This window comes from Streptopelia decaocto (assembly GCF_964273445.1).
Source record: "Streptopelia decaocto genome assembly, chromosome: 2".
In the NCBI taxonomy this organism is placed as follows: Eukaryota; Metazoa; Chordata; class Aves; order Columbiformes; family Columbidae; genus Streptopelia; species Streptopelia decaocto.
In genome coordinates, this window is record NC_138655.1 from 153,583,004 (window position 1) to 153,598,726 (window position 15,723).

Sequence of the window (15,723 nt, forward strand, 5' to 3'; positions counted from 1 at the left end):
AGATATTTCACCACAAAAGCTTCTAAAGCACTGGTTTTTGTAGGAAATATATCATTATTTCTGTGGATAAATAATGATATACTTTATTGTCTTTACATCCTGAAATTGTATGCAAAGTGCTATTTCAGAATAAGTTAAAACTGGAAATAGTTACAAAAAAGTGCACAAGAACACAGCTGAAAGTCACGTCTCCTACTCACCAGGTGCTTCTATATATTTCTTTAATCCATTTTCCAATATCACTTTGTCAAATTTAAAAGAAATATTTTAATTCAGTTGCAGCAATAGCTCATTTAATGCATTGCACTTTCTGTGTTAACAAGGTGAACAGAAGTGATATACTGGTGAACTACAAAAATATTAAGTCTTTCAGATGTACTTGTAGGATTTTATTAAAGTTGTCATCAAGCAAAGTGTAATACTTTGATATCATTTTACATTTCAATTGTTCAAAAGTTTATATCATAAAATATTACATGTAGTGTGGAATTTGAGTGTAATTACTGTTTCCATAAGAAAAATGAGGAATCTTAGACCCCAGATTTTGCTTCTGCCACCAGTGTGAGTGATTATATACTGTAAATAATGGCATAAAAAGCTAACCTAAATACTGTCTTTTATCTGTTCGGTTCCCATTAGTTCCAGTGGAAATCCTCAGGGCAGAATTTGGTCTGGTATTTCTGTTTTTCCTTTCTTTTCAAAGTCAGCGAAGAAAGGAGAAGATGGGTGTTAGAATTAATTGATGAATGAAAGATGAGTGTTTGAAGTGGGATACCTTCTATGATGAGAGCTTCTTTGGATTAGTTCTTGTCTATTGGAGCAGAGAGCATCCTGCTCAGCTCTTTCTCAAACTACAGAACAGTTTTAGTCTGGATTTAAGTTGAAAAGGAGATGGATGGTGTTCACTGCATATCCACCGTAAGGCAGAATTTAAAGCTCTGGAATAAGAGAAAAATATGAACAACATGAGAAGGGAGCAAGAATTATGATGGATTATATCAAGATTACTGAAGTGCTCTGTGTAATAAACCTTTATTTTCTGAGAATTTGTGTACCTGATGGGAAGCTGATAGTTTTACACTAGGGAGAGGCTGAGGGTTTTTCTGGTACTTCAAAGTGAGGAACCTTGTGAGCACGATTGGTTGCAATGCCACCGCAGCAAATCAGATTATTAATTACATTTATTGGCATTAAATTAGTCAGAATGTGCATTTGATGCAACTGTGAGCGTAGATGGAAGTCTGTGACTTTGTGCACAAAGTAATGTAATTAAACCCAAGATTTTGGAAATGAAATAATGGTAGTCTCTCAAGCTGTGCCCCCCCAAAAAGCATCTTGACATGGGCTGGTAGAATAAAATTTTGCTGACGGTAGCACAGAGATGTTGAAAGCCAAATGAAACCTCATCTTTCTAGTCTGGAAAAGCTCTTCCACCTGGAATTATTGTTCACCGAAGAAGTGCGTGGGCATGTGGGTAGGAAATGGTGATGCCAAAAAGGTGACTTCCTCTTAAAACCATGTGTCACTCACAAAGAAGGAAGCAAACTGGGAACCCTTTTTCTCCTTTCTTATATGAGGAATGAAATAGTTACTTGTGTTGACTTTTAAATTGTTGTCATCACTGACAAGTTGTTTAGATAGATGAGGAGAGCTGATAATATTTCAGATTCATTGCACACAGCGGTCTGTATCCCATATAAACACTTCTACACTGCTGATGTTTAATCACATTTTTAGCTTTTCTTTGCAAATGTCACCAGGATCTGTCTAAAACGGTCAGGATACACCACTGTTATGTGAATCCCAGGCACATGAGAAGATCAGAAGAGACACGTTTTCCATCTCATTATTCCCTTTTTAAGCCTTTTGCTGGAACTGAGTTGCACAGTTATTTCTGCACACCCGGTAGTCTCACTGCATTCCGTAAATTGGTGCAGGGCCAAATTGATGTTGAATCTCATCATAATCATCATCCAGCAACTTTAAAAAAATCTTAGAACTCTCTCAAATTTCTTTGGGGTGCAATTTAATCATGCATATTTTCCTTTTACAAGCATTTTCTTTTCTTCCGAATATGGCTTTGCCTTGATGTGGGCATTTTATTTGATTTACAGTTGGATCATTAACTTTGATTCATGCAATAAATTGTTAATAGTACAAGATTTTTTGGCTGCTTTTGCTGAGACATTGAATTTTCTGTACTTTTGTGGTTGCTAAGCTTTTGCGTGACTTTTTTGTTAGGTACGGAACTAACTTCATTGGCCTGCAGTATGAAACGGTGCCTTTTTAGTTGGAAACTTTGTATGTTGTGCGGGCTTATAACTTTCTTTTTTGCTTTTGCTGTGCAGGACTTTGGGACAGAACGCAGAGAAAGAAAGAAATTACGATCTGGAAAATGATGTGAACTTGGCCAAGTCTCTTCAGCAATATCTTAAATATCTTGGAATTCTTTCCCAGCCTGCAGCTACAGATTTGCATCCAAGGAAGATGAATGACAAAGCTTCTGTCAAGGTAGTAATTTTAATGTGGTTCCTACATTCTGTGATTTTTGTCATCATTCTTCTTTGAATTCTCTTTGTTTTTCAGTTTTCCCTTCTTTCCTGAGACCAGACCTTGTTTCTTGCTACCTCCTCCGACTGATTTTCATAACTGAACTAGCCAAGTTCTCTTCAAATGAGCAGGGTCAGATTCAGCATTGTAGACAATAGAGCTCTGCTAATCCACAGCATTTTACCTTAATTAGGGACATGTTGTATGTGAGGGAGAAGGAAGAGGGGGATACAGGTTGTAACATCTTCACTGGCTGATCTGGAATCCTTCATGCAGCATTTGAACTGCTGCTCTCCAAAAAGCCGACTGAACTACCCTGTGAAATCTTGCTGGTGTTTATGGTGCTTAGAGTATAATTAATATGATATTCGAGCAGATTTTGACAAATCTGATGAATTGTGCCTCAACATTTCCTACTTCTTATTATCATAAAAGAAGACTACAGAGATCAATTAAGGTTCAAATGTATACATTATAAATATACATATAGCTAGGAAGATAAATTTAACTATAAAATCCTGAGTATTTACTATGTTAGAAAAAAAACCCAAAACAAACACCACACACACAAATGCCTGTTTGAGAAGTAAACCATTTTTTATTTCTTTCCTAGAGAAAACCTCTCTTTTTCTAAGATGGAGCTTGATAAACTTATAATAATGTTTGGATGAAGGTGTTGCATATGACAGGGTCTTATAGCCCTAAATATTTTGCTCAAAAAATATGTTTATCCAAAGCAATCTATTTATTTTAAAGAAATAGGCTGCTATTATAGGGAACCTTTCAAAAAATTGGCATGTGCTATTTGCATGAATACAGTGTAAATACAACAATGTTAGCTAAAAGATATAATGATGTGTTAGGAAAAAAAATCAGGCAAATATAATGCCAAAGCCACATTGCTAGTTTTTTCCAGGAGCTATAAGAAGTGAGAGACACAGCACTGCTGCAGTATATCTGCAATGGCAACTCCCAACAGCCTTACCAGTTGTATCAACTACTTAGTTAGTCGTGGTATAACTGGAATGTTGTTATTCTTGTCAGCAGCTCCAAATTTCCAGCTGCACTGATTGACATGTATAGCACACGATTTATGACGTATGTCATTAGGTGGTCATCTGGGGGAAGAGAAACTTGCAGGCAGCAGCAAGGCGGCTTTAGGGATGGATGAGCGACCACCTTCGTGGTACTTTTCCTCCAGTCTCTACTCCTGGGCGCTGACTGCAGGGAGGATGCCCTGCTTTGAATCGCTGCCTTTCAGAGACAAGAAAACTTGCTCAGGAAGTATTTCACTGGGTCTGGTGCTGTCATGCAAGTTCATAAATAATCCATATGGCTGAGACCTTCTGTGGGGAAGCCTGCTGTGATAACACCACCCACCAACCTTATCGAGTGTTGCCATGGAGATGGGTACTCTGAAGCCTGGGGAAGTGGGATAAAGAGGAGAAAATCTGGAAATGAAGCACATATAGGAGCAAGCCGTACTCTTCTGTTTACTAAGGAGCATTTTAAAACAACAGATATTCAGATGTGTTACCTATAACCTAAAATTAAAAGAAACAAAAAAGAAAATTACTTAAAAATTAGTAATCAGTCATGTATTTTAACTGATCCTGGAGAAGTTTCCCTATCCTTTGCAAATCAAGTGCAACCACTATTCTTTAAAAAGAAATAAGAGGGACGAAGTGTTTAAGTCTTGATTCATTGAGTCATTAGTGGAATAATGTTTAAACAAAAGAGAAACCAGGATTTTTGCTACTCCAGGAAGTAGGGGGCAGGGAAAAAGACAGTAAAATGGGTTGAATTTAAAAGAGTAGGAAGGAAGGAAGGAACGGTAGGAACAGCATTTGATATTGTTATAGCACTTGAAATTGAAAATGGCTATCTTGTGACCTTTGATTTTATGCTTCAACAAAATCTTGGTACCTTATTTTTCTATTTCTTATATGGATATGAACCAACATCGAATAATTATAGCAAGATCTTATCTTTTCAGCTTTCTTGCACTTTTCTGATTAAAAATAAGGGTAAGACAGAGGTACTTTACTGTACTTAAATTTAGAATTGCAAGTTTTGGGCCTTTGCCCTTCTTAAAAAGAATTTTCTTTCAAGTATATATTTACCTCTGTCACTTCATTCTTGCTGTTGGGGCGAAGGAGATGTAGCGCTGCTCTGGTTGCTTTGATACCTTACCTGCTATATACCTGTATAGCTGCATCTTGCAGAAATTGAGTGCTTCTAGGTAGACTGTGAGTGAATTCTGATTTGTTACAAAACTGTCATCAGAGGACTCTGACCAAGAGTAAAAGACAGGAAGAAAAAAGACAAAGAGAATCTAAAATATTTGTTACAGTCCAAACATGTTACTTAGTGTCTTAAATATTTTTACCCAAACTGGTTTACAGACTTTCAGTGTTTTTTTCCTACTATCTTCCACATATATTATCAGAATGAAACTGCAGAGCTTCAACATTACCATGTAGAGAGTACACATACAGTTATGCATAAAGTTGTAAAATAAAACATAGAAAACCCTAAAACAGGTAACTCCTTTCCTATTTCCCTTCTTTGAAGAAGTGTCATCTTGAGGCTGAGTAGTGACAGAAATAACACTGTTAACCTTACACCGTGTGATGGACCAAAATTCCTGTAATGTCTACCACTTATTGCAAGAGCTTCTTGGAGTGATTTTTTTTTTTGAGACACTTAAAGATCATGATTTTTTCTTGGTATTTAGACAGTATCTACTGCAGGCTATAATCTCGCCAGTCGATAATGACTCCGCCAGTGGGTAAATAGCAGTAAATCAGGAGGTTTGGTGGTATCTTTCCTGAGGATTACAGTTGTAAAGAACATTTCACTTTAGTTCAACCGAAAAGAGTTGTTCAGAAAATGGGCACTTGGTGGCATTTCTTACTTAAGCATTAGCTGATGTGTGTTTGTTTTTCTTGTCTTCCCCCTTCCCCCCTTAATGAAGTTTTTACTATTCACAAAATGCTGCATTGTCAGCACTTGTTATTCCTTTCTAGCAAACCTGGAGTTAACCAGACACATACATATGATGAGAAAGCTGGTTTATTTTCTCTGCTGAGGCGAGAAATGCAGACTTCAAATCACATGTGAATTCTCCTGCTCTTCTCCCCTCCAGTTAGAGCAAACCCTTTTTTTCCAGAAAAAATACCCAAAAAACAACAAAGCCAAAATCCTGAAAAAAACCACCACGCTGTTGACATTCCTACAGAGGCTGAGAAGCAGAGTTTTGTTGGGTTCGAAGGGGTGGCACAGAGGTTATTGCTGGAGCTGGTGGGCTCTAGAAGGAGCGCTTGCTTGCTTTGCCGCTGCTGGCAGCCTTGTGGGGAGCTGGGTGTGTGTTTGCAGAGCAGGTGTGCCTTTGGGAAATCTTTAAATAAAGGATGTGGGAAAAGGAAAAAAACCTCTGCGTCCACAGTGTCTGTTACAACAAAGCAAAATAGGCAGCAAAAATGATCAGTACGGAAACAGAAATGCCTGTTATCTACTTTTCACCAGCCATTAGCCAAGGCGGGAGGGAATGATCTTATAGTTTGTTAAAAAGTTCACGTCTACAGATGAATGGTTACATGAGATTTCAATTATACTGCTTTCATCAGACCAAGAATAATTTTTTAGTCATCGTTGAAACCAAAAAGATTGGAAATGTGATCCAAATTTATTTAAAAGTCTCAAAATCAGGAAGAAACTAAAATAAACTCACCCTTGTTTTTTCCTTGACCTAGCTATCCATTTTAGCTGGAACTGCTTGCTTTTTTCTTGAATAAGCTATCATTTTTACACGTTCTCTTGCCCTCTGGTAGCCTGAATTGTGAATCTTTTAATGCGTCAGGCTGGCAAAAGCACACGTCATTGGCAAAGTAGTGCTGTAATCGTGTCTACCACACCATGGGGCTGGACATGCTCCACTCTGGGGCTGGGTGGTCCATTGGCTCCTCTGGGAAATCTTCTAGGCTGTAGGAATAAGCAAGCTGCCTGCTACGCTTATGCTTGTGCTGCATGTCTTGTTGCAGGGCTCTCTGTTTTATGGTTTAGGGTTTTAGAGCCAGAAGGTGCAAGTTGTTGCTCTTATTCCTTCCCCCTGACTTGGTCTCTGAGGTCTTCAGGTGTGAGTCCTACCTGCTGCTAAGTCTTTTAAGGCTGGTGTGCCATTCAGACCCTAGTTCATAACACAGGCAAGGAGAAAATAGATTCTCTCAGAGTCTTCAGGGAATTTAATCCATTTTCTGCTTTTTTTTCCCTTTCTTTGGTTTTGAATTACTCGCCTTCATTTTCAAGGTAGGCTTTATGTATAAATATTGTGATTGCAGAACTCTCTGTGTCTCAGGTATTCTTATAAGTTTTAAGGCAAAGCGTTTGGAAAAAAGCAGAATCTTTACATCAAATAAGTCACTAATAAAGGTCTTTGCAGAATCTTGAAGGGAAGAAGGAACAGGCAGGGAGGTATGGCTGGTATCAGCAGTAAAGTGGTACTGAAAGCGCAAATACAAACTGCTGTGGCAGAGTCACTTTGCTGAAATCTAGAAGGATACAAAGGTTAGACAGGACATTTGGTAAAGCTTATATCTTAGTTCGCGGTACAAGAGGGAACCTTCCACCTGTTTTACCCTTTGACATTCAGGGAACAGCACTCATGGCTTTGCTGGGTTGAAAATCAATTGTTTGATGCTTTGTAATTGATCTCCTGAAAGAATTAGGATGTGTGGTAATATTGAAAAGGATCGTTATTTAGTTTAGAAAATCTGAGTGCATAAGTGCTTAAACGTGTACTCTGAACTTATCTGCAAATAATAATTACTGTGATTGACTAGTAAGAAATTATGCAGTCATTCCTCGTTTTAATCTAAAGATTTAATTAAAAAAGCAGGACCCTTATTTATCTAGCACTGATTAAAATACAGTACTGAATGAAGATCATCAGAAATTGATTTGATAGCTGACTGCTGAAAAGTCAAAAACCTTTCTGCGATGTATGCATTTAAATTCTGCTGATATAAATGTAAGATTTAATATTTAATATATGTGGGATTATGTATAAGAAAAATGTAATTCATTCCGTGAATAAACACTTTCATAAAAATATCAGGAATAATTGATAAAGGAGCCTCTCCCCAAAGTTATAGAATTTCCCATCTATTGCCATATCTGCACAGCAACCATTAGAGTAAATCAAAATGTCTCACAAGTGTTGATGTATTGATTTACCTAATGCTGTTACAAAGTAGGGAAGAACTAAGACCCCCTATTTCATAGACAGATTATGTAGCTTTTCTGAGGTTGTGCATGAGTTTTTTGGTAGAGTGTAGACTAAAATTTAAACTTCGAATCCCAGATAAATATTTAATCTGTTAGGTCATTCTCCCCTCCATGGCTCTTCTCAGTAAAAGAAACATTAGAAACATAGAAACATTAAAGTCCTCTTAAAAACAAACAAAAACCCCCAACACAAGCACTGGAACAGAATTCATTTAACCAAATACAGATGTTTGTATTGGTGCAAGTCAGCCTAAACTAATTTTATGATCAGTGGAGAGAAAAAATGAATTTCCAAGTTGTGATCCATCCATTCTAATTTAAATGTATACATTTAGATGTGTTAAATTCTATCCTGTTTGCCATTCTGCATGAATTTAGTCTAGATAGCACTTTTTTTCTGGGAGGGCTTGTACCCATACATTTGAAGATGTAAGAGAATCATGGCTACAAATCCTAGTAAATTACACATCAGGTTGTTTGTGGCATAAAAACACAGTTTGGCAAATTAATGTGTGATTTAATTTTTGAGTTTAACAATTTAACAACTGAAGATTCCAGTGCCAGTATTGTGCTCTTTAAGTCTTAGACCTAACACCTACTTCTACCGAAAAACCTATCAGTTTATGTACAATGTAGTTACAGAATTTTCACATCTTAACTTAGAAATCACAATTTCCCTTATCGCACAGCTTGTAAAGATTTGCAATCTTGTAGAGATTAATTATTTGGAAAATGATTTGGAGATGTGAAAATGATGTAAATTATAAGCATAGATCTGGAGGCTTATTTAAAGGCCAGTTCATTAATTTATAGTAATTTCCAGATGAAACATAGGTTGATAGTTCAAAAATTGCAAATACTGACTGGACAATAAGATTTGCATCTTTTTCAGATCCCACCCCTTCAAAAATCAGCTCTCTTTTTGCCCGTTACCCAGTATTTGGTGGTTTTGTTTCTCCTGCAAGCTTGCTGTTTCTCTTACAAGTATTTGCTCACTGTACTTCAGTACACACAGCTCAGTAAATACAAGATGATGGAACTGGTACACATTTTAAAGTGTATTCCATCTTTATTTTTAGATCATACTTACCAAATGAGAGGATAGAGTTCACGAACATTTAAACGTATTTTATCTAACTTCTGTGTGAGTGTGCTGGTGTATACATGTCAAAATAGTGCAACACTTTTTCCCCTCATAAAACAAACAAACAAACAAACCTTGCTTCAAGCAGTTGTCCAGGAAATGGTTGGTTGCTTTCAATGGGGCTGTAAAGCAATTTTCACAGAATAACAGAATGGCAGGGATTGGAAGGGACCTCGAAAGATCATCCAGTCCAATCCCCCAGCTACAGCAGGAACACCCAGATGAGGTTACACAGGAAGGTGTCCAGGCGGGTTTGAATGTCTCTAGAGAAGGAGACTCCACAACCCCCCTGGGCAGCCTGTTCCAGGCTCTGTCACCCTCACTGTAAAGAAGTTTCTTCTCAAATTTAAGTGGAACCTCTTGTGTTTCAGTTTGAACCCATTACCCCTTGTCCTACCATTGGTTGTCACCAAGAAGAGCCTGGCTCCATCCTCGTGACACTCACCCTTTATATATTTGTAAACATTAATAAGGTCACCCTTCAGTCTCCTCCAAGCTAAAGAGCCCCAGCTCCCTCAGCCTTTCCTCATAAGGGAGATGCTCCATTCCCTTCATCATCTTTGTTGCCCTGCACTGGACTCTCTCCAGCAGTTCCCTGTCCTTCTGGAACTGAGGGGCCCAGAACTGGACACAATATTCCAGGTGTGGTCTCGCCAGGGCAGAGTAGAGGGGCAGGAGAACCTCTCTCAACCTACTAATCACCGCCCTTGTAATACACCCCAGGTACCATTGGCCTTCCTGGCCACAAGGGCACAGTGCTGGCTCATGATCCTTCAGATCTCTATCCACTTGCATTTCCTTGGGTAAAGTAGTCTCTAGATTCACATGTTACAGTTATAAATATATGGAATTGGTGCTAATGTGCTCAACTTTTGGCAGATGAAGATCTTCATGTTTCTGTGTAAATCATCTTTAGATAATGAGTTAGCTCAATATACCAGCATATGCCTACAGAAAATGTGTTTAAACATCATTCACTGAAAACTTAAGTAACAGACTTATTGCCATATGAACAAACTGTTCTCAGGAAGCTGATAAACCCTGGTGTATATATCAGCACTGACGGCCATGCTGCACAATTTCTACCGCTCACTGAGGGTTGAGTGTCACTTGTTGGTTCCTAATAGTAATGTTCAGGAGCTGCTGAACCCAGTAGCCTGACAGAGGTGAGGCTTCTTCAGCTCCATGTCCTCACATCTGGCCAGTAGCCAGGTGGAGCAGGTACTGCCAATAGGCACCACGGGACCCATGGTCTGACTATGGTTGTTGGCACTCAGACCACCATACACACACATTCACACAGAATAGAAAGCTTCTCACCCAGAAAAAATAGATAGAAATTGAGTTTATGGGGAAGACAGGACAGACTGTGGTGATAAGACACAAGGCGTGTGCAGACAAGTACACGGGCCAGCCTGCTTAGATGCTACCAGTCCCTTTTACTCCTTTTTTTTTTTGGCTGTTTACCACAGCTATTTCCTAACCCATCTTGATCACTCCCTCTCTGGTCCTTTCTCTAAACATCCCATAATTTGCCTCATGCAATGACAAGGTGCTCTTCTTGGCATCCCATAAGGAGTCCCGCACCCCTGTAGGCAGCAACCCCTTCAGTTTGCAGAGCGATCCAGAGAGATTCTCTCACTGACCCACCTGGTGGGTGGCACTTCTGGACACCACAGGTGATGGCTCCTTGTGATGGCCTGGGGAGGAGCTGGGACAGAGGCCCCTTGGCATTGATCAAGTTATTTGGGTTCATCCACATGTCGTTCTCCACTCCGTTGTGTGTGGAGAAAAAACATGTTATCATGTAACCCAATAGATAAAACTAACATTTCTCTTTGTGATGAGCTAATGATGAATTCTAAGGTAAGACAGTCCAGAACTCCTTCTACACCAAAGGAAATTCTTTAGAAACTTTGTTTTAACCCATAGGTTGGAGATTTGTCAGAAACAGAGAGAACAACCAGCAGTTAGTTATGAAAACTAAAGCCTAGTGAGTTTCTCCACAGTATAGGAAACATCAATTAGTGATAAAAATTATTCATGCAGGAGAATCTGCTGGAGAAGGGTGAAGGGTAGGCACACAGTTGAGAGCATCCCGAAGGAGACCACGAATGGCTGGGAACATTTGAGACTTGGAAGTGAATTTCTTAAACAGTAACTTATACATGAAAGAAACCAATGTATTTATCTTTCCTCTTCTTTTGTTTTGGAGGGTTGTTTTGTTTAAGAGTGGTAAAACATGCTGCTCACAATCAAATCTCTGTCAACTGAAATTACAGCAATGTAGATTATTGAATAGCATACAGTCAGATCCCAGACAATCCTGTTACGCTGCAGTTTCACAAACAGAATTAGGAAGCGAAGTCATCACTAGTTTTGATCAAAGGAGACTCTGAGGACCCTTTTTGCTTGATCAAGCTTTTGACACTGCAAACTACAGGGTGTTAATTAACTATCTTTGCCATCTTTACTTCTCTGATGTAGTTCTTAAATGGTTTCAAAGCCCTTTTAATTCTCAGAAAGAAAATAGGAGATAGTTACAGAAAATTATTAGTGAAATAGTAGGTCAGATGATAGGACTTTAATGGTGCTTGTTGCCATAAGCCTGTGAATCTGTCAAAAGACCATGGCCTGATGCTATCCCATTGCTGCAGGAATCACTAGTTTGGCTTTTTTAACAGTTTCTGGATTCTGAATTAATCTTCGAGGTTCTCGGTTTTTATGCAGTGATTTCTTGCATGGTATAATACCATTATCTATAGTAAGTGAAAAGGTTGTTATCAGTTGCTGCTCAGAAAACTGAATTTTCCATTGGCTTTACCTATTATTTTCAGACAAACCTAACACTGAATTTTCTGCAGAGTGTGTGACATCATGTCTACAAGCACACAGAGGCTTGTAAAGTGGAGATCCCCTTTGCTCAGCTCCATCCCAGGGACTTTTGCAGTAATATGTTCCATGGCACCGATTCAGTCCTCAGGTTTTACTGCTGGCTGGATTTCTCTCAAAGTAAAAATAGAAGGAGGTGTTCAAATTCACATCCCACACTCCAATCTAGCAATCAGGCAGTGCCACTCATGCCCCTGTTCAGTTAGGCGTTCACGTAAGTACACGGTATTTCCCATAAAGTGAGTTTACATGAGGCAAGAGTGTGAGATTCATAGGCTGCTTCTGGTAGAAAAAGCAAAACTTCTTTCACTACATGGAATGAGTTAAAGTATGAGAACGCTTCATTTTTTGTAGCCTGTGGAAAATGGTATTTTATTGGTGAGAGAGGGACTGGTTCCAGTGTGCATTTATGTTTTTCCTTTCTAATTTCAGAGAGCATTCTGCCACTACTTCAAATAGCCGCAGCAAATTAAGTACTGTAGGTGGAATCATGGTCCAACCAAATTTAGGTGGTAGCAAACAGGAATTAATATCTGAAAATGCATCAAACAGAAAAAGCTAAATGAAATTGAGAGAGGAAGATTTCTTCTTTATGCATTCCTAGGGGATTTTTTGTTAGCTCTATATGCTTTCAAGATTTAGCAAACGTATCCTCAAGAAAGGAAGTATTTTGTCATAAATTTAATTCCATTCTTTCTGCACTTGGGCAAAATATTCAAATCAATCTATCCCTTAGTGGATAAATTGAACAGCGTTTATCTATGCCTTGGGTAGTGTGTATCTAATCCTGCCCTCCCTCCCCGTTTTTGGGGTTTTTTTTTTAGAGAAAACTTGTAGTCCATAGACTATTGCACACTGCATATGCAGGGTGTAATTTAATGTGCCCTTCTGTGAACTTTTGTGCAGAAAATGTCAGTTACTTACATACCTAAACCACATAAGACATTGCCCAAAGAATTCCATCTTCAGAAAGGTTAGTGCGTGGGGTTTTTTGATAATGTGTGAATTATTGAGATAGCTTATTTGAAAGGTAGTGAAGAGGAAAATCTTGTGCAGATGAAGAATATTTTGTTTAAAGTGAGTTTTTTAGCAATTCACAGTACTTTTAAAAGATGCTGTATCAGTGACATGAGATAACTGAATAGTATCTTATCTATTAAAAAAAATCCTGATAGTAACAGGGACCCATTTTTTAACATATTTGCCACAAAACAGTTATATAGTAACTAGAGTATTCTTTCATAGTTTTGCACATTGCACTTATTGTTTGTCCCTTTTTTTTTTCTTTCAGTTACTGACAGTACTTTCTATAAATCGTTTTTAATCAATCTAGAAATTATTTTTATTTTTAAATTTTTCTTGCTACCTGTTTCTCTCTCCATCTCCATAATGTCAGCAGCTTCTCCAAAGGCACCCACAAAGAAATTTACAGATTCTTCTTTTCACTAACCATGGATTATGGCATTTAACTTTGAATTAAGTCAAATTAGGAATGTCCATGTTCAGGAGGTTGGATTGCACAAACACTTCAAATAAGATTATGCTCTGATGTAAATTGCCACTGGATTCTAAACTACATATAACAGATATTTCTATCTTTTTTTCTGTAAAAATATATATTTTTTTTTCTCATGCTACTTAGCACAAGGGTTGTATTTATCCATGCTGCATTTTTATTGGATTTCGCCTTGTGTTTGGCACATATATTTTTGGTGCTGTGTTTTGTTTGAGTTTGGGGTGGGGATTTTTTTCTCCTCCAAGCTGGGGATCGCCATGCACACAGCTGTGAGACCCCTTTAATTAAGTCAGACTAAGCTGCACCTGATGGGCTGGTATCGAGTGCACTGTGAAGACAGCTGAGCTGTCGGTGCTGTACTTTAATGAGAACTTTTAATATTTCATCCCTTCCTACCCAAAGTGTGACCTGTCAAGCTGCTGAGAGGCTGCCCCTTCTTGACAGGGGAGCAGCTCTGAGCCCGGGACTGGCACTTGATTATTTCCAATTTGTGTACGGTCACTTGGTATTTTTGTTGTGTTTTCCTTCTTGATGTGCTTGTTGTCTGCAAGAGCAGGAAATCACAGGTCTGTTGATGTTAAAGGGTATTTGGACTTGTTAAATAGCTCATCAAAAGCCAGCCTACGTCTCCTGACCCTAATCTTTCACGAGTGGTTTGAGACTGTCTAGCGGTTTTATTCCCCCTAAGACTTGATTTATCAGTAAAGCTTTAGAGGTAAAAGAGGCAGCTGGATGTGGGACAGAGATCCAACATAGTTGACTTAATGCCTTTCCATGACTGAATGGGGAATGTCCTCTTCCCCTACCACGTTTCTTCCTTTCCCAGCTCCCTGTTCTTCCTTCCCTTGTCCCCATGTCCTCCAAATAGTGGCAAGGTAAGGAGTACCTGGGTGGGAAAGGGACACAACAGTTTACATGTATTCTCTACAAACTACTTGGTGTGTCTGGGACTTTGTGTCATCCTCTGCAGTTTCTTCTAGGGAGTGAGTATCATTAAAGAGTTAGTTACCCCATGCAAAGACCCATTGAAATTGAGAGATAAATACACAAAATGAGTAGTTTTTCACATCTAGGATTTGCTGTTAAGTATGTAAACAGCGTTCAACTCATATTTTGACAAGTGGCTCCCCTCTTGGTGTTGATCAGTGCGGTGCAAACCCTGCAGCTGGTGCACTGAACCGCAACTACGTTGCTGCTGTTTGATGCAGTTCCTTGGGGACACTGAAATATTTCGTACACAAAGCTGCCTGATCTCCAGCTCTATATTCTTCGACACCGTCTTACTCTAGCCCAATTTCTTGGCATTAACAAAACACGTTTCTATGTTAAAGACCGACTGCAGAAGTCAAAAGCCTTGCGCTGGTGGATCACAAGCCAAAGTGCCTTTTTTCTGTAATAAAGTTGCATAAGCCATAAATCTACAAATCGTGATATGGAACCATGGAATGAGCCTCTTCAATCATTTCTCAAGGGGAGGATAAACCTCTTGGAAAGCAAGGGTTATGAATATATATTATAAAATCAACTGACTGTTATCAGAAGAAATAAAACTGTTCAGATGGAGAGAAAAAATTATTGTCCGTAAATAAAGAACTAGATAAAATCTAAAAGTTTCTATTCATCTCTAGATTAGCTTGTCAGCCTTACTTATTTTGCCTTTAGAAAATCCATTAGGAAATAATTATTTTTCTGGCCAAATTCTACTAATTGCTCTCCTCTGGGGTGTATATGCGCTCTATATGTAATTTGCAGGATTTTCTGTCCTAAACCATTATGGTATCAGTGCACGGGGACACTAGTGATCCACTACAATTATTGCAGTGAGAGCTGAAATAATCACTCTCCTAAGCTTCCCATGTCATAAAATAGTTTGTGTGACAGTTTAACCAAGAAACCACAGCTGAGAGGTAGGACTAATTCTTCAACATACATACAGTATGGGATGCAACTTCAGCAAAGCGTCCTGAAAGAATTACAAACAAAGAATATAATTGGAATAATTCTGGATATAAGTAAACATTTCGTTTCAAATTTGTATTCAGCAGAGAGTGAAGGAAAATTTTTTTTGAGATTACTTTGCAGGACAGAAGAGGTTTCTGAAAAGAAAAAGTCCTGCCTTCAGATCATGATCATAACAGAAATGACTCTAGGATTAAATGGTAGTAAATATAATACTAATAAATGAGTTTGTATGAGTTTGTTGTTTCCTGTGATGCATAGAGGCTTAAAGTACTCAAGGGGAGTTTAGAATTTGTCCTTAAATCTAAATTTCATCACAACCAACAACAAAAAAGGTCAATGAAAATAACAGATACTGTTTCCATGTGGTGAATCT

At 38.4% G+C, this 15,723-nt stretch overlaps 1 protein-coding gene across 1 annotated transcript in view; it reads left to right on the top strand.

The window, feature by feature from the left end:
* PTPRN2 (protein tyrosine phosphatase receptor type N2) overlaps window positions 1-15,723 on the top strand; it is a gene marked incomplete at both ends in the record, with an annotated part of 645,993 nt that overhangs the window by 228,917 nt on the left and 401,353 nt on the right. The window contains one exon of the mRNA XM_082045523.1: window positions 2,349-2,511. Coding sequence (XP_081901649.1) covers window positions 2,349-2,511 — 163 coding nt within the window. The remainder of the gene's footprint in view (window positions 1-2,348; window positions 2,512-15,723) is intronic.